Here is a 19,941-nt window from a genome sequence, read left to right as displayed (position 1 = left end):
CAGAGAAGTCCTTATGATTTCTGATAAGATTTCAATACCTTCTCTTGGATAACTACTGTTTCCAAGAGTAGTAAAGTGAAATTGACTTTACTTGGTGTGTGCTGGATCTATGAAGAGCACACACTATCTTTTAATAGGGTGCTGGAGGGGTTACTTAGTATCCCCTTTATGCTAGCATTTGTACAGTTATTGGCTGGTGGCAGTGGTTTATTTTTTCCTACCATTGTGTGTTTTTACCGCGGGCTGCGTTCGTAGCTGTAGTATAGCACCCATGGTGGCCATTTTGTCAAAATGGCCCGGTCTTTTTCTTTCACCATTTCTTGTTGGAAAGGTCCTTCTTGAGATTTACTCTGCGTGCCAAACCATGTTTGATCCCTTTGTTCGTTTGTCTTTGGCGGTGTTCACTGGTGAAGCCCGCCCCTGGCTCCAGCGTGAGAGGCAGGGCAGGAAGCGAGGGAGGTGCCCAACCCGCTGTGCTTAGTCTCCTTGGTTACAGGAATGCACCCAAAGGTGATTGGACGGCTGGCTGTGTGAGTGACCGCTAGGCTGAAAAATGAATGGGAACAACTTGCATAAAAGGCGAGGTCTTTTGCAAGGAAGGCAGTCGACCACTGGACGAAGGAACCGAAGAAAGAAACTGGAAGAGAAGCTTGCTGGACCGTTGGTTTGCCCAGTGAAGCCCTGCTGAAGCTCCTAATGCAACATCGACTAGAGAAGGCCGGAAAGGACGACGTCTCACCATGGGTTGATGGGACCAATCGACCCCAAGACTAAAACGTCTGAAACCCATCTCTGTGCTGGCTGTACTTCCATTGCTGCCGCAGGAACCGAGTTCCAGGGGACAGGAACACCAGAATCGAGTGCATTGTTTTTAAGCCAGACCCGAGCCCCCGGAAGATCCTCCGACTCCCTCGCAGCAGGGCTCACCAAGCCTGAGCCACCTCTACAGAGTGCTGGACACCAGAAGCCAGGAAAGTCCACAAGGTGTCCAAGAACCGCAGTGGTGCTATTGGCGAGAAGCTGAAACCGTAAAGTACCACTGATCTGAAATGCGCCCATTGCTGCCGCCGACCTTCAAATCATAGTGCAGAAGTCTCCATGCGCCCTCCCTCTTGTCCCAACGACTGAGGGCCAGGACAGCAGGATCTGCAGGAACTACAATGGCAACAGAAGCCAGCTGGAACCATTTCTTCCGACCTAAGGTACTGTGAACTAAGGGGTAAGTGTGTGTCTGTGTCTTGGTCGCTTTCAGTTGAGACTTACATTGGCTTCCCTTTGCAGAGTTGCTTGCAGGTTTGCCTTTCACAAGCCTCCCAGCTTGTGGCCCAGCAGTCATTTCTTTTACAACAAAACTCTTCAACATTGTGCAAGACTTTTACCTACCTTCAAGAAGTCTCGGCTCCCCTAGACTTCGCTCGAGTGACATTGGCTATCCTGGTTCCCTGAAGTCTCTTCTTTACCTCTGACTTTGTGTTTCTATCCCCCCAAAAAGTAATACCTACCTTACTTGTATAGCTGGAAAAGGGTTAATCTACATTGCATTGGGGGGTTTCTGAAGTGCTTGCCTATTTGAGAAACTTGTTAACCTTTGTTTCTTCCCTAACCTTTTCCTTTTTGCCATTAAGTGTGAAAAGGGATATATCAACGTCCACAATGTCCTAACTATTGAAGTCACCTCAGGGTGTAGGAAATTCTGTGTGCCTTCCCAAAGGACTATCTACTTACTTTATTGAACGGAAGAATTGTTTTTGAAGTGTACTTTTATTGTTGCGATTTGCTCCCTTCTAAAGAAGGCTTATTTTCAAACTGACTGTTAAATTAATAAATAAGTATTTAATCACAAACACTTGAGTGCAAGTGTTATAGTGAATACATGACAATGTGAAAATGTTTCAACCCTACATTCACATTGACCCCTCTTGAGATAAGTCTGGCTGCTCAGTCGCTCTACCAACTTGTGTAGTACAGGCCTATACTAAAGGTTGGGTTACCTGTTGCCAAGAGGACAATCTTGCCGAACACGTCTTTAATGTAAAGTTTCATTTTCTTTGAGTTGATTCATTTTCTATCTTTTGAAAACAATTAAAAGAAACCTCGATTGTAACTTTCTTTCAAGATCAAATCGATATTATTTTAATCCATTGTTGCGGGGCCCCTAAAAGGGGTGGGGCCCATAGGCAGTAGGCAGGTGCCTACTTTGCCTATTGGGTAATACGGGTCTGCACCCAACCCACCTGTGCATTCTGGTCAATGTGGTTCTTGCAAAAACCACAATTCATAGTCCTACGCTGCCTCGTATTAGTCGTAACCAAAGGAGCTCAATTGATCATTGGAACATGCAGCTCTAGCCCTTAAATACCAAAATTAATCAACTCTTCCCTAAGCTAGGGATGGAAGACACCCGACCTTATTGTTGGTACTAAATGAGCAGTAGTGCAATGGACAGACACCCACTCCCCCTCGCAGCCGGGATCAAGGACTGGGACGAGGAAGAGCAGGAGACACGATTTTTGGCCAGTAATCCATATTACTGGTTTATCTCTTCTTCGTCCCAGTCCTACCTGAATGAGAATGTGCTAAGTCTGCAGCTGCCCAAGAGACTTGCTTCAGCCACGCTTCATGTTTTAGACCAGTTCTGACAGAAACTGGGAATAAGCATGCAATCTGGCTGTAATCCATGCAATAGCTGCAGGGAAAACTTCCAGCACATATGACACGGGCCATACATGTAATGGATGAACGGCACTGCCAGTAGGTGTCTGATGGTCACCAATTTCTTCTTGAGACCACACAATCATTATAAAAACACATGCAGCATGAACTGCAAGAATCGAGGTGCAACTTGTCATAGCACCCTATACGCCAGAACCGTCCACACGAGGAAGCGTCGTTCCACAGTCCATGCAAGGGCATGGTATGTGGCCAGTCTGGTGAACATTCGCCAGTCTGACAATCGGTAACGTCATCGCCTGCATACCCTGGCTTTTATTTAGATCTTAAACAACTGCCTACACCAAACCTCTTGTTAACCAGAGAAGCGAGGCAGCTTCTTGACCTGTAAAACAGTTACTGCAATAACTGAGTACATTCAGGACATGAACCAAGGGGTATCTTATCCAAAAATCCCCTATGACTCTGTCCAGTCTGTATAGGGCATTTTGTTGACCTACAAAAGTAAGGGGCTCCCAATTAAATCCATGTATATGGAAGCCCAACAGGAATACTGTTGATGTTGGACAACCTACTTTCAGATATGATCAATAAATGAATTGGGGAAAGATTGTTTTACCTGAGTTCTAGTGAGGGATATATAGAGGGATATATAAACATTTGACCTGATGGGGGAGCGGTGTCACCCAGAGGGGAAAAACCAACTCAAATAATGGCTGTAGCAGAGCAGTAGGCTTGACTTGGAGGAAGGCTGGCAGAGAGGTACAACTGATCCCAATAGGCGCCACACCTGAATATCGAACAAATATGCACCATATTATAAGGTCACACACAATATTCATGATGGACAAAGTACCCGGGTTACAGGCAAATATGTACTCTGGTTACAGAACGCATAAGTAATAAACAGTAAATGGGCAGTTAAGGCCTAAATCGCATACCTGGTAACACACCATAAACCGGCGTAAGAATGCCAAGCTTCTAGCCATCTCACTCGCCACCTCAATCCTGCAAAGGCCCACACAGCACACCATTTCGGACTCTGCTGAGTGCCAGTTTTGAGCCCTGCAATACATAAGTCTTCAGAGGTTAGTTAAAGAAAAGACCCATTGACAAGATTACATGCTATAATGATTACCAGTCAGGACCCAAGAGTACAGCACAGAAAGTCGCACACGTTTCCTACTGTCTTCAAAATAAAGAATGCCCCATAGAATATACGTGCACATAACACCCTTGTAGCCTTTAGATGTAGTAAACCGAGGTACACGATGTTCAACTCTGCCCAGAGGGCTACCAAAAAGGATCTATTTAGTGAGACGGTCCCAGGGCCCAGGCATATAATATTCAAAGTGCGAGCACCACCATGACGCCATGTACTTCCTTAGACAAGGGTGTATTACACAGATTGAACACCCCCTCATAAATTGGGGGAAGTCTGTTAGGGCGAATTCTCATTCTATGGCTAATTTCCCTTACCTATAGAATCCCCCTGCAGCTTTGCTGGATTTGAAGGCTTTGTTTTTTCTCCTGCTAAGAGTGTGACTCTTTTTTTCCCACTCTTAGGCATATTTGCTATTTGTGTTCTAGGCTATTTGTTTGTGTTTAATGTCTATGGGGTTTATCTCACCCCCATAGGAACCATCTTTATCCACATGTGTTACACAGCACCCTCCGTGCAGTGACACGGGTGTCGTAGCGACCCCCCAAACATAGACTCCATACCCTGGGACTGACTGTCTCCCAGGGCATGCAAAGCCCCCATTGACTTTACTAGTCAATCTTTATGAACAAAACCAGTACAACCCATCTTACTATGGAGGTACTGGAAAAGGTTAATAGTGTTTCCCTTATGTTCATTTTCGAGAGGGTACCAAGTAAGTTTCTGGCTGGTGGCAGTGGTTACTACCAAAAATATTCGACCGCGAATATTTCCCTATGGGAATTTCCCATTGTTCGAGGCTACCACATTTACTGACAGCCTCTAACATACCGCCGGTTTATTTTTTTTATATTAACTCTACTCCGGTAGGTTTTATTCGCCAGAACTTTTATATAAATTCTTTCTCGTGTTTTTCTCTAAAATCCTAACCCAGGTCAGGGCTCCTTTGTTCGTCCTTTTGGCGGGCTTCTACCAAGAAGCCCTCCTTTCGGCGCCACTGAGTCTGGGGTGGACCCAGTGTGGGAGGGGGAGTAGGACCCCTGGACAGGGTTGCCTCAGCAACCCATTTCGCACTCTGCCCTGATAGGCTGGAGGGTCTCCCGCCAGGATGACCACTCCACCGTGTGAGTGAAATCTGGGCTGTATGAATGGGGATCTTTTTGCATAAAAGCAGGGTCCTGAGGACTGGAAGAGCAAGACGTTGCCACTGGAACTAAGAAGCCGAAGAGAAGAGAAGCCAAAGACATCTGCACCAACTGAACCACCGATGAAGCCCTGCTGCAATGTCTCGCCACTTTTCGCCACACGACAAGAGAAGATCTTCATCTGCAAGAGCCTTCTTCCCTTGAGCTGGTGGGGCCAACCAGTTTGCCAATCGCCTTCCAGGACCTGCCTTGGTCGAATCGCCAGTGCCCTGCACTCGGAGACCGTATAACCAGGCACCCGTCCACCCGGACTGCGATTTAAAGGAGCGTACCTTTTATTTCGTTTGGCAGCACCGCGGCTGGTTTCATCCCCGGGCAGTGCAGTAGCTCGAACCTTCCTCCACAACGAGAGTCTCTCTTCCTCTGCTGGATCGCCCGAAATGCAGGAGCTGCCAGGAACAATCGCCACTGCAGGAGCCTCTTCTACATTTTAAGGTACTTTGTTCCGCCAGGCCTCCCTTTTCGTTTAGTAGCGCTAAAGGTGTTTTAAATCCTTTACCTACCTGTTGGGTTGGCCGCCCCCTATCATCTAACATTGTCTTTCACCTTCTGCAACCACCTTTTTTTTTTTTTTAATCATTTAACAAAGACTTGAATGCAGCTCCAAGAACATTTTGCTCCTGGGATCTTTGCCCTGTACCACTGACTCTGGCACAGGCCTATTGAGACTGGCTCAATCTGTTACAACTGCCCTCTCTAGATTGCTTCTCAACTAAAAATGTGTTGGTGCACCATTCTTATAACCACCTTTTCCTTCGCACTTTTAAAACGTGTGAAGTGCCATTTTGCACGGTTTTCACCTCACTATTATACATGCTAAAGTACTGCCTTGCCTAAACGTGTTCACAAACCTAGTAGGAAGTGTTGCTAGGGTGCCTAAGGTATAACTTGTTGTTTCCTTCCCTTGTGAGAAATTGCTAGAGTGCCATTCGTGTTTGGTTTTCACTGTGCCTTTTTGCTCAGTTTTCACTCTTGCTCAAACTTGTCTACAATTTAACCAGGGAGTTGTGTATACTTTTCTTGATTGATTTTAACTTGCTTTAATAACTGTGATTGATGCGTTGAACTAGAATTGTATAAAATAAATATATATATTATTTTTAGTACAAAGCTTTGGTCAGTGTTTCCTTGTGCCATAGTATTGTAGTCCTATTGCGTAAACCATGAATACTGCTCATCTCCCTCTTGAGATAAGTCTGACTGCTTAGCCACAGCTACAATCTAAATCTTTGTGGTACAGACTGATACCAAAGGGGCTTTATTGCTCATACCTGTAGTCTTAATCTTCTGTAGTGCTCCCTAAGGGAACTGCACAGGATTCTGCCTAAAGTCGCAGGTGGGGGAACTCGAGAGATCCTAGGAGGGAGTAGCTGGGGGCCTCTGGGGGCCTGTAAAAATGCCACAGTCCAGGTAAGTACCTTGCAGTGTCGCTTGTAGCAGTTCCAGTGTTGAGAACAGTGCCCCACAGGAAACGCTGAAAACCAGGTAAGTCAAAGTTTCTTCCCACACTTACCCAGAAGAAAGCAATCGACACTAGTGGAGACCCAGAAAGAAAGCTACAGTAGAGGGCCCGGGCCCAGCAGCCCCAACAGGAAAGAAACCAAGCAGGATTCAGGCCCCAATTTTAATGGGGAGGGCGGATGTGGGAGACTAGGCAGCTGCAAAGCCAGGGACCACTGACCCACGGGGGCCCACTGAGAGTGTATCTTAAGTAGCTGGTCCCCAAAGGTGAGTACTTGCAGTGCTGATTCCGGAAACCATTGTTAAGGAAAGCGGAAGAACCTGCTATGTAAATGCTTCTTTTTAAAGGGTGAAAAGCAGGATGCAGTCACCCGGGGACTTGAACCTAGAGCCAATGGACAACCTTGCAGCCAAAAAAGAACAATCGTCCTTCACAGGAGTGGTATCGACGATGGAGATGGCTCCAGTAGGACGGGGACACCTGCCACGGCATACATGCCCCAGCGGCTCAGTAGACCATTGTGGATGGCACACCAGAAAAAAAAAGACTACTTCAGCAGGACAATGGTGAGGGGGGGGGGGATACGGGGAATCTGGTTGTGGCATCTAGCAAGCCCTTTCAGGGAAACCTCGCTAAAGTGTGGTAAAACGGCTCCGAAAATGGTTTCAGAATGGAAGGCATGGCTCAAGCAGATGAGGACCAGTAGCAGGACGCCCATCACTTGAAAGTGCAAACCGGAGCACAGGCATGAGACCACATTCTCACCAGTATGGCCATACTGGGGTTCACAGTTGGCTACAATGGTTTCTGGTAACCTACTCCAGCGGGTAAGCAGCCGTCTTATCTTTCAGCAGCAGAAACCCCCCCCCCCCCCCCCCCAACCGCGAGGGGATGGATTCTGCCAGCCCCCCTCTATTCCCGTTTGTTTTAAGGATTTAAAGCAAAGGTTGTGGCCTCCAACTAATCATGGTGGTCACAAAAAAACACCAACGCCCAGGCCCACCACCATAGGCCACAGGAAGTGTTCATTTCCACATTTTAATTTCCATCTAGATTTACAGCTCCAGAAATCTCACCACCCCTGCTTAACCATTTTAAAAGGTTCCACAAAACCTTTCACTTGCCCCTCTTCCTCCCCTCCCCCGCCCCCCCCCCTTGCTCCCTATCAGGCCTTGCAACAACCTCCCCTGCCTGCCTTCTGGTAGTTGTATATGTTTTTTAAATGTTCTCTGAATGTGGCATTTTACTTGCCTGGTCCGTTTACGTGTTACTTGAAAAATGCATTTTTTAAAATAAATATTTTGAAAAGATCTAATGAATGCAGTATTCTGTGTAATTAATCGTACTCCTATGTCTCCTTTTGGCAGTACATCGCAGTGTATATTGTGCCTGGCCAGATGATGTCGTTTGGAGGCACCACGGACCCCTGTGCCCTGTGCAGCCTGCATAGCATTGGAAAAATTGGAGGACCTCAAAACAAGGCTTATTCCAAGTTGATCTGTGACCTTCTCGCCAAGCAATTGCACATATCTGCCGACAGGTAAGAACCGTCTCTTTAGCCTGTTCATGGTAAACATGGCAGATTGGCTTTGTTTTATATTTGGTAGGCAGCTGCTTCAAAGGTTGGCATACAAAAATAAACCCTGCGAAGGTTGTTTATGCCAAAAGTCAACAGGACAAAAAAGGTTTTGGGCCAAGGTCTGAAAAACCGAGTAGTAAAATAGTAAGCTGAAAACATTGTCTGAATAGGGAGATGGGGCAAAGGTAATTTAGAAAGAGGTGGGGGACATCATTACAATGGAAATCTTAATTAAACCTTGGCAAAGGGTCGGCTTTTGGAAGTTGACCATTACGCAGCAGCTGTTTGAAAAAATACGAAGTCCCCTTGTTTCGGGTTAACGTCCAAGCCTCCGTTTTAAGGAGTCAAAATATGACGTTTGGGCATAGAATCATCTGGGACCTTTCTGTTTCTGATGGAATTTGCACTCGACCCTAGCCATTGGCGAGTGAAAATTGACTCTTGGCGAGTAACAAATGGCGTGCTGGGGGTACGCACAGAATCGAGACGGTGGGCTTTTAGGACTTGCCTCTTGTTTGCAGCTTTATCTTTTCCCCCTGGTCGAATACACCTGCTTCTGAGGCGAAAGAAGTGGTGTAAGCCTTTGAGCTATTCTTCTGGAGTAATACAAGGGTTGGGTTTGCATATGGAATAACTACTAAAAAGTGTGTGTATTGTCTACCTTTCTTGGTGCCCGTACTGAAATAGCAGACTGATGTCAGATTATGGCTCTCCTATTAATGGTATGATATGATAGGTTATTTATAACGCGCTTAATGCCCAGAGAAGTGCGGACCCGGAGATCGAACATGTGGTGTTTCGTATTGCTTCCAAGGCGAGCGTGTTGCCCCCGAGTTATCCTCCCGACTGATGAGACCAGGTTCTTCCTTGTGAATAACCACTGAGCCAGCGGGATTTTTAACATGTCCGAAGATGTGACCCAAATTAGGAGGAAACCCCCTGGCAGGGAAACCACTTGAAAGGCAGGAAGAACTTGGACGGACTGTTGGGTAGATGCCTTGTTCCTAGGTACTGCTTGGTAGAGGTTTACAGTGAGATGAGAAGTGAGTGTTGATGGCCGGGTGCTGGAGGCCTTGGTGAAGAAGATCCCGGCAACTGAAGGTAATGCAGAGGAGATAATGGTGCTATGCAAGGCCAGGGCACATCTACAGAACAGTAGCAAGAGGCTAGGAAGGAGTTGAGCGGCGGGTAAGGAAGGGGTGGCGGGCAAAATGTACCTGCAGCCTGTAAGGGAGCTGCTTCCTGCAAGTCTGAAGTTGCAACACCTCAGAGCTTCACGGAAGAGGTTTAAATTCCGGTAAAAGACATCGATATTTTGGATTGGTCTTTCAGCAAATCATGTGCAGGCACTGCCGGCCAGACTCGCAATGATGCCGGCTGCATAGTATAAGTCAGTATTCCGGTGCACCGAGAATGTGGAGTGTTTTACTGAAATACTATAGATGATTTTGATAGTGCATACTCTCAGTACAGGCTTCACAGGATTATCACAGTAGGTCTACATTGATCCATTCTAGTAGATCGGCATCAGTATCAAATATGCCAATAATGGGCATGTTGCGGAGCACCAGGTTTGCTACAGGTGGGAGGGGGCGTACTCGATTATTCTACTTGTTCACCAGTTGCACCTACTACAGCAACAGTTTTGCACAAATACCTCTTGTTGGTAGGGGAGATGGTCCGCTATTGCCAGAGGATATCGCAGTTTTCGTTGAGCGAGGTGTTAGGGTTGCGTAATGCAAAGGTGGTCTTTTGCTATGAGGGCGACTCCACCGTCTATCTCTCCTGAAAATAGTGTGGCCTGATGGGATGATGAGGGATGGGACCGGGCTTGATGCTGCATGTAGCTAGGTTTCCGTGATGGCAGGGGCATCGAGATTACCTACTGTCAGGAGATCATGGATGTGAAGAGCATGGGCAGATGGTGAACAGGCATTGACCAAGGGTAGATTGAGAAGAGGACCAGGGGTTTGTGTGTGCCTGCTTCAGCGCTGTGCGCGGCCGAGTCGATGGGAGCAGTGCTATTGGGAGCAAGTTTGTAGGGGTGTTAAGGTTATGCTTGGTCGGTCACATTCGTGGACTGGTTTATGGCCGAGACAATGCTGGTACCTGTTAGATCAGTTTTACAATGTGCAGTGGCACTATTGGCAGAGAAGGGCACAACTACATCACCAATGGGAGTAATATTAGCAGAAAAAGGTACAGTTGCCTCACGAATGTTAGCAGGAATGGGTACTATTACCTTACAAATGGGAGCAGCATTGGGCGCAGGTACAACACCAGTGGGAGCAATATCGGCAGAAATAGGTAAAGTTGCCTCACAAATGGGGGCAATATTGGCAGCATTGGGTGCAGATACAACACTAGTGGGAACAATATTGGCAGGAATGGGTACTATGAACTCGCAAATCTTAGCAGGAGTATGTGGACAGGAAGGATAGCTCAGGGGCAAATTGTTTGTCTTGGAAGCAAGACAATGCAACGCGATACAGGTTTGAATATTGATCCCATGCCTAGAAACCACTTGCTGGTATTAAGCATCTTATTTTTTATAATTGGGTGCAGTTCCCTTACAAATAGGAGCAGCATTGTGTGCAGATACACAATTGGGAGCAACATTGAGAGAAATAGGTAAAGTTTCCTCACACAAAGGGTATCTGGTAATATCCCCACCAAAAATATCACCATATATATGGTCGTTTGGAACGGCCATAGGCGATATTTTTGGGGAGGATAATTATTGGGGTTTTTGGGAGCGAGTGTGTCCCTCGCCCCTTTGAAAATAATGCAGGGGTGTCCCCCCGGCAGGTTCTATGCCTTAATATCTTTGCAAAAATATGGCGATATTTTTGCAGGGGTATTAACACATGGAACCACACAGATACACATGCATTCATATTGGCAACAGGGACTAGTTTACCGGGTCTCATATTGAAAGCAGCATACACGTTGTGGGAGGTGTTCTTGGGTCTGTTTGTGTCTTTGGGGAAAAGTCACCGACCTGCTCAGTACCTGCTGCAGTTATGGTCTGTAGAGCAATGGTTATTGGTGTCTGAGGATGGCACGGAACGTTCTGCCCATGATGAGAGAGTGAAGGCTGCAAGAAGTTGGCACGTTCTTGAGCTCGGATTGCTGTTCCTTGAGTGGGTTGTGGGGGTGAAGTGCGGTAGCCGGCCGTGGGCATCGTTGATAGTCAACTTTTGAGGCTGATCAGGCCTGTGCCCTGGACTCTTCAGTGTACCTATTTATTTATTTTTTTTTTTTTGGTCGACTGGAGTGGGCAGGGTGCAAGGGGAGTCAGAGTCTCTGCGGTGTGCGTCTCATGGGGAGGTGCGAGTGTGTGGTGGCGCACTGGACTTGAACGCTGGGAGGGCTGTAAAGCAGTCACCGGGCTCGCTTTCGTAGCTGCAGCTGGGAAAGCCATGCCGTATGGCAGGAGGAAGCTGGTAGGGCAGTGTGATGGCCAGCGAAGAGGCAGATTATACCACAGGCTGGATACATGCCTAACGTGCAGGCTTATCCGGGTGGGCTTTCGCAACAGAAGAAGCAGGCAATCCTTTTCCTATGGGGCTCTCTGAAAGGCACGCAAGGATAAATTCAGTGCTTTGGTGGCTAGGGATGCAGGATCGGCGATCCAGGCGCTTGTTCTTCTTCTTGCTGATAGATTTTTATCCATCAGTGGTGATTTTTGGATACCGAGGCTTGAGCCTCATTACTCCATCTTCTCGGGTTGAGTATGTAGTCGTGGGTTTGTTTTCTTCTTGGTCTGTGTTCTTGTCACAGTAGAGCTGGTTTCACAGGGTCTTCGCAGTGATGGGCCGCGGGTAGCGTTCGAAGGGGTTTGCAGTGGAGGCAGTGAGTCTTCTGATCAGAGGGTTCGGGTTCTGATCCGAGGGTTCGGGTTCTGATCCAGTCCTTGGCAGAAGTTCTTACTGAGCTTCGCTAGATGTTCGTCCAACATCTCGATGTCCAGGTCTCTGTGAAGGTCTGCTATCTTTGTGAAGATTGGAGCTCCAGAAGATATCCGCAGGGCCTTGTTCTGGACTATCTGAAGACTCTTCCGGTGTCGCTCATGGCAGGTCATCCATGCTGGGGAGGCATATGTCGGGGTTGGTCTGATGATCGCCTTGTAGACGTTGATCTTTGTCCGGAGGGGCATGGACTTGCTCTTCAGGAGTGGGTACAGCGCTGCCATCTTTCCTGTTGCCTTCTGCTGAGTATTCTCGATGTGGCTTTCCCAGTTGAGTTTGCTATCCAGGGTCACACCGAGGTAGCGGCTGCTGCGCTCCCATTTGATGGTCTCCCCGTTGAGGCTGATGTGTGGGTCCTCCTTGATCTTCTTTCTGGTGAACAGCGTTGCGGTTGTCTTGCTGGCGTTCAGTTCTATCCTCCAGTCGCTGTACCACTTCGCAATGCTATCCAATGAAACTTGCAGGTTCTTCGCCACTTCCTTTTCTCTGAATGACCGGGAGATGACTGCAACATCGTCTGCATACAGCGCCAGGTCGGTCTTGTGGAGATCTGTCAGGATGTCGTTGGTGAAGAGGTTGAACAGGAAGGGTCCGAAGTTCGATCCCTGTGGCACGCCTGCTTGGATGGACCGCATGGCGACATGGAAGGTGCGGCGATCCAGGTAGAGGCAGATTGCAGCCTTATATGCCGGCCTTGGGTGCTGGCTGGGGGCTTACAGGTTAAATGTAAGCAGGGTTCAGCCAATGGCTGGCAGGCTGTTTGGTGCTTGCAGGCTCTGCCGTTTTCTTCTGAAAACGGCAGCGGTCATCTTAGACTCCCCAAGCACACTCATGTGCAAGTGGGGCAGTCTTTGCAGCTGTGGGTCCGGGTCTCTTGGAAGGCCCCTCGAGTAAACTGGGCAGGCTGTAGCCTTATATGTCGGCCTTCAGTGCTGGCCGGCTGTGCATCCCAGCTGGTGGCTTCCAGGGCAGCCAATGGGGAGGTGCTATAGTTCCAGCTTTAAAAGTACATGAAGCAAAATTATGTAGTTTTGCACGCTATACTAGTGGTGTGGGTGGTTTACCTTTGATTAAGCAATTTGATATTGAGCAACAATTTTTGAGGAGGCTCTTGGAGTCGGGCCTACAACAGCTAATGATCTATTCTGCTTAGAAGCCCACGTAACGCCCATTCTGACCAACCTGTAGTTAATGCAAGTAATTTTGTGGTGCTTGATCTGGCTTAATGATGAGGCAATGGTGAAGACCCTTTACTGGACGCTTGGTCTCTTGACCATAGGAAAATAACTGTAAGTATGGTTAATTATTTTCTGGAATCCTCTATTACCAAAATATTCTGTTGGATCCTTTTAGCCACATTACTAGGCTAAGGAAGATCTGACTAACTATAAAAACATTTTGCCTGGTGTAGTTGCTACACCTTATGTCACATTGTTCAGTTTGAATCCATTACCCCTAGCAGTGAACACCGCTAAATGGTCAGCAAGTTATTGGCGATCCTGTTATTGCAACCGTTGTCGAGAGTAAATCCTTTTGGCGAGCAGGGGGAGTTTTTGTGGCCCTTGTATAATTCCCCAAGGTGAACATTTCTGAAGCAGTTGTTGAGACTTCATGGTTACACTACATGTAATGGTGCTCTCCAAGCCCCTTTAGAAGCTAATACTACTTCAGTTTGCTGGGGTCTTGCGCGCTGTTTGAAAGCTGCCCTTAGGCTACGGGAAAAAGCTTGGAACTTGATTAGTTTATTTATTTATTTTGCTGTACTGAATTGTCTTTTTATATTTGGTCTAGTATCTGGAGAAGCTGCTGATGCCATGTTTTTTAAGTTCCCACATTCTTATTTATGATGTTTAGATAACTACATCATATATGAATGTATTGGTACCTCCTTTTTCTATGTGTCTATTTGTATATACTTTTATGATTTTTGCCCAAGATGAAGTTATGACATTTGACATTAAAGTAGTTGGCAGTGGCATCTTGGAGAACATTTGCAGACTGGTAAAATGGTGCACAGCCCCAAATGCGAGGCCCCAAGTTGTCCTCTGGGGGCAGCCAGCTTGGTAATGGGTTCCATGGCACCTTGTAACAAAGTATCAATTATGAACTCAGCTGGTCTGCATCACCATCACCATTTCTGCAGCGGGGCAATGGCTGCTATACTACTGGACGCCCTTTTTCAAAAGTGAAATTTATTTTTTCTTTTAAAAAAAGTTTTTATTTATTGTGCATTAGCCAAAAAATATGACTTAAAACAAGTTTAAAAAGAGATTCAAAAACAAATATGTCAATTTAACATAGAACGCAGTACATAAGAATTAAAAGGAGAGCGGCATGGATTAATAAGAACAAGACGGGACCTCAAATTCTTGGCAAAGCATTCACCTCCCCCCTCTATGCCTAACAGGTTAAGCTCTTTCAAAACTAAGACCACCTCAAACGTAAAACATTTCATTGCCAGATACTAATCTATCCCAAAACATATCTGTGAGAAGAGTCAGTCGTACACAAAACGTTTAGTCTAGAAACTATCACGTGCCAAGTCCCGGCACACTCAGTCAAAAGATGACTAATTGTCTGAATTACATTAGCACTACACTTATCACACAGATTAGTGGTATAGAGATCATTAAAATGAATATGGAGGATTTCCATGGTAGGCAACAAATTAAGCCTTCGTCTTAGAAAATCCATCCGTGTTTTTGCATCCGCCGATTTCTTCAATTATTGCGGCAGGAAGGACCTTGGTTTATCTATTGGTGAGGGGGATGTAGATAGTTTAGCTCTCCTAATTTTATCCGTAGTTCTTATCCAGTCCATCTGATGTAAACTTTCCTTTTTGTTTTTGAGGGATTGTGAATAAGTATATTAGCATCTGAATCAGAAAGGGTAAGCAATTCAACACATCTAGCCCTCAAGGTATTTAATAATAGGTTAGAGAACTTCAACATGGCGACAGCTACGACCTCATAAATTGATGATTCGGGAGGGTCTAAGATCAATCGATAGCAAGAGATCCATTTCCATTCCAACCAATTTTTCAGGGAGATGAGACCAGGCTCAAACCTTTAGCAGGATATCTGGACACAATCTGGGAGGCCCAGGGACGACTTCCAGATTTTACTTTCGATCTTGTCCTAATCCACATGATAGGCCAACAAATTACATTCATACCAAATGTGAACTTTCCCAACTTCTAATTTTATTAATGGCAAAAGTGAGAATTTACAGTAGTGGCGGCAAATTTTCTTCATCTGAGAGTCCAGATTAACTACCTTTTTAGGTCTATTGCAGATAGAAAATCAAGCCTATTTGGAAAAGCATTGATTTTAGTGCCCAGATAAATTGCCTCCTTAGAAGGGGGAATTCGGATGATCTAGTTGCCAGACAAAAGGGTTTAATCTTCCTTAATGGTTGTTTGAAGATAATCTTCGATTTCAATGATTTCAATCAATAATCAATGATTTTTAAATCATTGACTTTTGCGTACTCCATTAATGCATTTAATAAACGCTGCAGTCCGACATGCTTCTGATCAAAGACGACAATGTCATCAGCATATGCCTGAAAGGAAATCGCAAAACATTTGGGGTTGACTGACCCACCGTAGATGCGCAGGTGAGAGGTAAGGGAGTTCTGCACTGGGCTTGCGGCACCAGGGAAGTAGTTTCCAATTGTTGTCTTCATGGTAGTGGCGGTCAAGGTGTAATTACGGTCGGAACACAACAAAACATTCATGGGGGGATTAACAGGGGTGGAAATGTTGGCCTTGTTTAGAAGGCATCCACCATGTGTGCACAAGCCTGAAGTTGTTGGAATCTCGAGGTTGCTGGCAAAGACACTCTGGGATGGAAAGAAACACCCTCCCCCGTTTTTGTAGGGTCTGAAAGATGAACCTCCCTCAGTGGTACCAAAGAGGTCTTTAGAGGTATTCGGTGGATTTAACATTATATTTAAGGCTTCGTCCACCGGTTATAGACCTTAGCTATGGTTAATTTTCTTAGAAAGATTTTAAGTAACAAGCCACCCCGGTATGGAGGGCAAGAGAAAGCACAAAAAACAAGTCACTTCCCCAGTTCCCCAACTTGTCCAACAATATCCAAAGTTCGGTGTATAAGTGAAGTATATATCCAATTTCCGTAGACCAGGTTACATCAGGTTGGAGAGCAGTAACATATGGAATCCTCCAGTGTGATATAAATTGCCTACCCGTGGGCAAGTCCAGAACGGCTCCAAGGCACGTAGCTCGCAATCGCCGCCGGTCCCACGGTAGACAAACTCGGACTACTCTTAATCCCACAATTTATCAGTATTAGGCAGTCTATGTGAAAATGATATCACATCGTATGGTTGCACTCCTAAATACCAGGGAGCCGGGATCAAAGTAACCAGTCCCTGTCCAAAAGACACTCCGTAATTCAGAAAAATCAGAGCAGCTGTAGAAACACCTTGCCACGGGTGCGCTTGATCAGGGCTTTCAAGTGCCAGAAAGTACGGGATTCAGTCCCCCGCCCCACTATTCGCTCCAAAAGTCAGACTACAACATTCAACGTCCTCCCTCCGCACAGGGTCTTGACACAGCCGGACACGGTAGGTCACCTTGGTGCCTTGTCTCGGCACAATGCTACTCTAGGTGCCGAAAACAACAAATCTAGTGTAGTGTGCGCTCAAGTCAAAGGCAAAAGGGCAACAGGGCAAGCAGACAAGAAGGCAGAGCCGCATCCTACAGCCCCACGGCCCACAGTCCCAGCCCACAAATCACTTATCACTGCAGTACGGTAGCTGTTCTTTAGATCTCCCCTCTTCTCCTGCTTTCAATCCAGAACCCACACACTCGGGAGCCCACACTGGTGTTGGTAGACCCGCTGCACCACAGCCCCCCACTAGGGCACAACCGCCCCTCCTATGCACCACCTTCGGTTTTGCTGGGGCTCGGTCTCAAACGCAGACTGCCCAGCTCCTGCACTTTAACTGCAGCGGCCTCGGTAGGTGGCAGGGGCTTCCAATTCTCACTGACTTTCCCAATTCTGATGGAGCTGCGGGCCGCGTAACTTGACTGAGTACTGCCTCGCTCCTCTGCCACTGCTCCGATGCTAGCTACTTTCCCACCTGTTCCTCGTTAAAGACTAGAGGAAAGGCCCAGGTCCTCTGCTAAACCAACCTGCCACTATAGGAAGTTTTGAGGGGGGAAACAACCTCAAAATTCACCTGTGTTGCTTAGACTACATGTTTATAAAGTGAATACCAGAGCATTCCATTCCAAGGCCTTCCTACCTCAACATTGAAGCCTCTGACATACGGTTAGCAAATGCTGCCCTTGATCTTTATGGAATCCGTAGCATTACTGCTACTGATGTGGACCCGGAGTGGCATTTTGGGATGAGTGGGGTATTTAGCCTCACTCATCTGCTCAAATTGCATCGGTTGGTGTGCACCAGGCAGCCCCTTTTTGTTTTTTTTACCAGTGTAGTAAGAGTTTTATTATCCTCTTTGTGTATGGTATCAAAAGACACCTTAAATGGAGAGCTTCAGGGACCCGCTGCCCCCCTCTTTTCACAAATCTAAATTTTGTTTTTGATGCATGCCCTGAACAAACCGATGGCAGTGATCAGAGTTTTATCATTTACCACATTGCACTGCATGCACCGTTAGTTTTACTGCAATGCTTTTTGAGGGAGCATGTGCTCAAAATGGCTGGTCCTCATGGTTGAAACCCCGTTCTCTGTTGTATATCATTTATCTGCTGCCTTCTGGGCCTCTCTGGCCAGAAACTACCATACAATGTTATGTACTTTCACAGGGTTCCTGCAAATTTAGCCTTGTCGGTGCTGTTTAGGCCTGAACTGAATGGAACGGAGGAGAGGGAGTCGTGGCCTTAAACCATTGTCTAGCCAGAGTGATGTCTTGTTGAGCAGCTGTGAAGTAGATCGCGATCACCCTTTGGACAGCCCCTCTATCTGAATTTTGCAAGTCTGTTCCATTGGAGGGCTGAGGTTTCTCCCAACCTGATTTGATACAAGGGAGTGGATCTAGAGTCCTTCTTCATTGTTGACCACTATAGCCAAGCTTCCATTGAAGGACTGCTGCAACCAGCATGTATTTTGCCAAATACTGCGTCGAAAAGCACTGACATCTAATTGGAAGGGGAGAGCTGCGTGCCACGATTGGGGATCCCTATATCTGCGTTTGTTTCCGTTGGCTGGAATACCCTGAACACCGCTGATTCTCTATGCTTGGTATATAAAGCTTTCGATGGCCTCATCCCTTAACTTTTCACAAGGCTCCCCAGTTACCTGCGGGCAGGCCTCCAGATAAGGTGCGTACTAGGCCTTTTTATGCATGAAAATCTTGCAAATACGACAGCTTTTTTATTTTCCTGCTTACATTTACACACAGGTTTAGAGCAGAGTGCAGTGCAAAGGTCAGGTTACTTGACAGAAACGAGAAGACTTTTGATTTTTATCTACATGGATGTAATTGCAAGCCACCTCTGAAACAGAATGTATTTCTCTGAAGCCGGCTAGGTTTTTGTGATTTCAACATTTAAATATATACAGGAGAGATCAAATGGCCAGACCTGAGAGAAATAATAAAAGGTGTATTCTGTCACAATGCAGAAAGCTGCTGTACGGTAAGAATTTCCATACAGTTTGTGCATGCGTCGCTGGATGTGAAATACATTTTACTCTCTTGCAAAGGAGAAAAGTAATTTTTACTCTCTTAAAATCACATTTACTCTCAACGTTTAAAAACAGGGAGTAAAATACTCCCACCTCAAAATCTTATCTGGAGCACTGCCTGCGGGTTAGTGAACCCACAAAAGCTTCTTTGCTTTAGTTAGCCCAGGTGCAAATATTTTGGCAGCAAATACCTTAATTTCCCCCAGCCCCCGCTCTCAGGAACCTCTGCCCATGTGCATGGAATTGAAGGTACCGCTGTGCCTTCTGCATGTCCTGCTCTGCTTCTGACCTCTAGCTTATACTGCACTCCTTGTATGGATCCTATTGCCGCCCGGGCAATTTAGGATTAGGACGCAGGCTGTAGATCGCTGCTACAGTGGACACTAGAATACTCCTTGAACCCAAGACTCCCGTCTTCCTGGAAGCTTGGTCTACCGAATGGAGGGGTATAGCGAATATAGCTGGCAACACTCAATCCCCCATCCCAGACCCCCCTCTTCCTACCACTAATCATTCCTGATGCATGCATAGTAGAGGGGGCTGGTAACTACTTGATGGTTTAATGTTATATGAAACCTCTATGCCTATTTAATCTACCTATTCTGTTGGTGATATTTTGGAGGGGTGTGGGCAGTATATAACCTTGTACAAATCCGCTATATGGTGCATATGTGGAGCTGTGTTTGTCAATCTTAGCTTGCTGGTTTTAAGGGTGTTGCCCTTCCTGCCATATCTTTTAAACATTGTTCTACTTTTGTCTTTCCAGGGTCTACATTAACTACGTTGACATGAATGCCGCCAATGTGGGCTGGAACGGGTCGACCTTCGCCTGAACGACGCGTCCAGAGAATTCACCCCTTCCCGCGCCCTACTTAAACCTAGCAAAGAATGATGCCGCTGCTTTTCCATCTTTAGAGAAAAACTAAACCTGCAACAGAAATAAAGTGTAAACAAGAGGTTCTGCGTCTGTAGTCCTTTTTTATGACTTAATTTGATGATGTCGAGCAGATGATGCTGTAATAAGCTTTGGTGGCAGGGCTGGAGTCTTGCAGCGGCTGCATAGCTGAGCCCTGCAGAAGTGTTCAGCGGCAGCAGGTTGCATAGCCCTTGGCAGCGGGTGGGGCATGAAGTACCGGACACGTGTGGGTTAACTGATTGCCCCGGCTGCAGTGTGTGTGTGGGCATGCGTGATTATGCATGCCACAGTGGGAG

The 19,941-nt window shown here is 46.5% G+C and overlaps 1 protein-coding gene across 2 annotated transcripts in view; it reads left to right on the top strand.

Annotated features, from left to right (window-relative positions):
* Positions 1 to 19,685, top strand: part of MIF (macrophage migration inhibitory factor) — a 29,947-nt gene extending 10,262 nt beyond the window's left edge. For both annotated transcript variants that reach the window (XM_069619899.1, XM_069619900.1), the window contains exons 2-3: positions 7,867 to 8,039; positions 19,496 to 19,685. In XM_069619899.1, coding sequence (XP_069476000.1) covers positions 7,867 to 8,039; positions 19,496 to 19,562 — 240 coding nt within the window. In that variant the 3' untranslated portion in view covers positions 19,563 to 19,685. The remainder of the gene's footprint in view (positions 1 to 7,866; positions 8,040 to 19,495) is intronic.
* Positions 19,686 to 19,941: the final 256 nt, after the last annotated feature.

This window comes from Ambystoma mexicanum, chromosome 10 (assembly GCF_040938575.1).
Source record: "Ambystoma mexicanum isolate Mex_15411 chromosome 10, UKY_AmexF1_1, whole genome shotgun sequence".
NCBI lineage: Eukaryota > Metazoa > Chordata > Amphibia > Caudata > Ambystomatidae > Ambystoma > Ambystoma mexicanum.
This window is presented reverse-complemented; position numbering and strand designations above follow the sequence as displayed.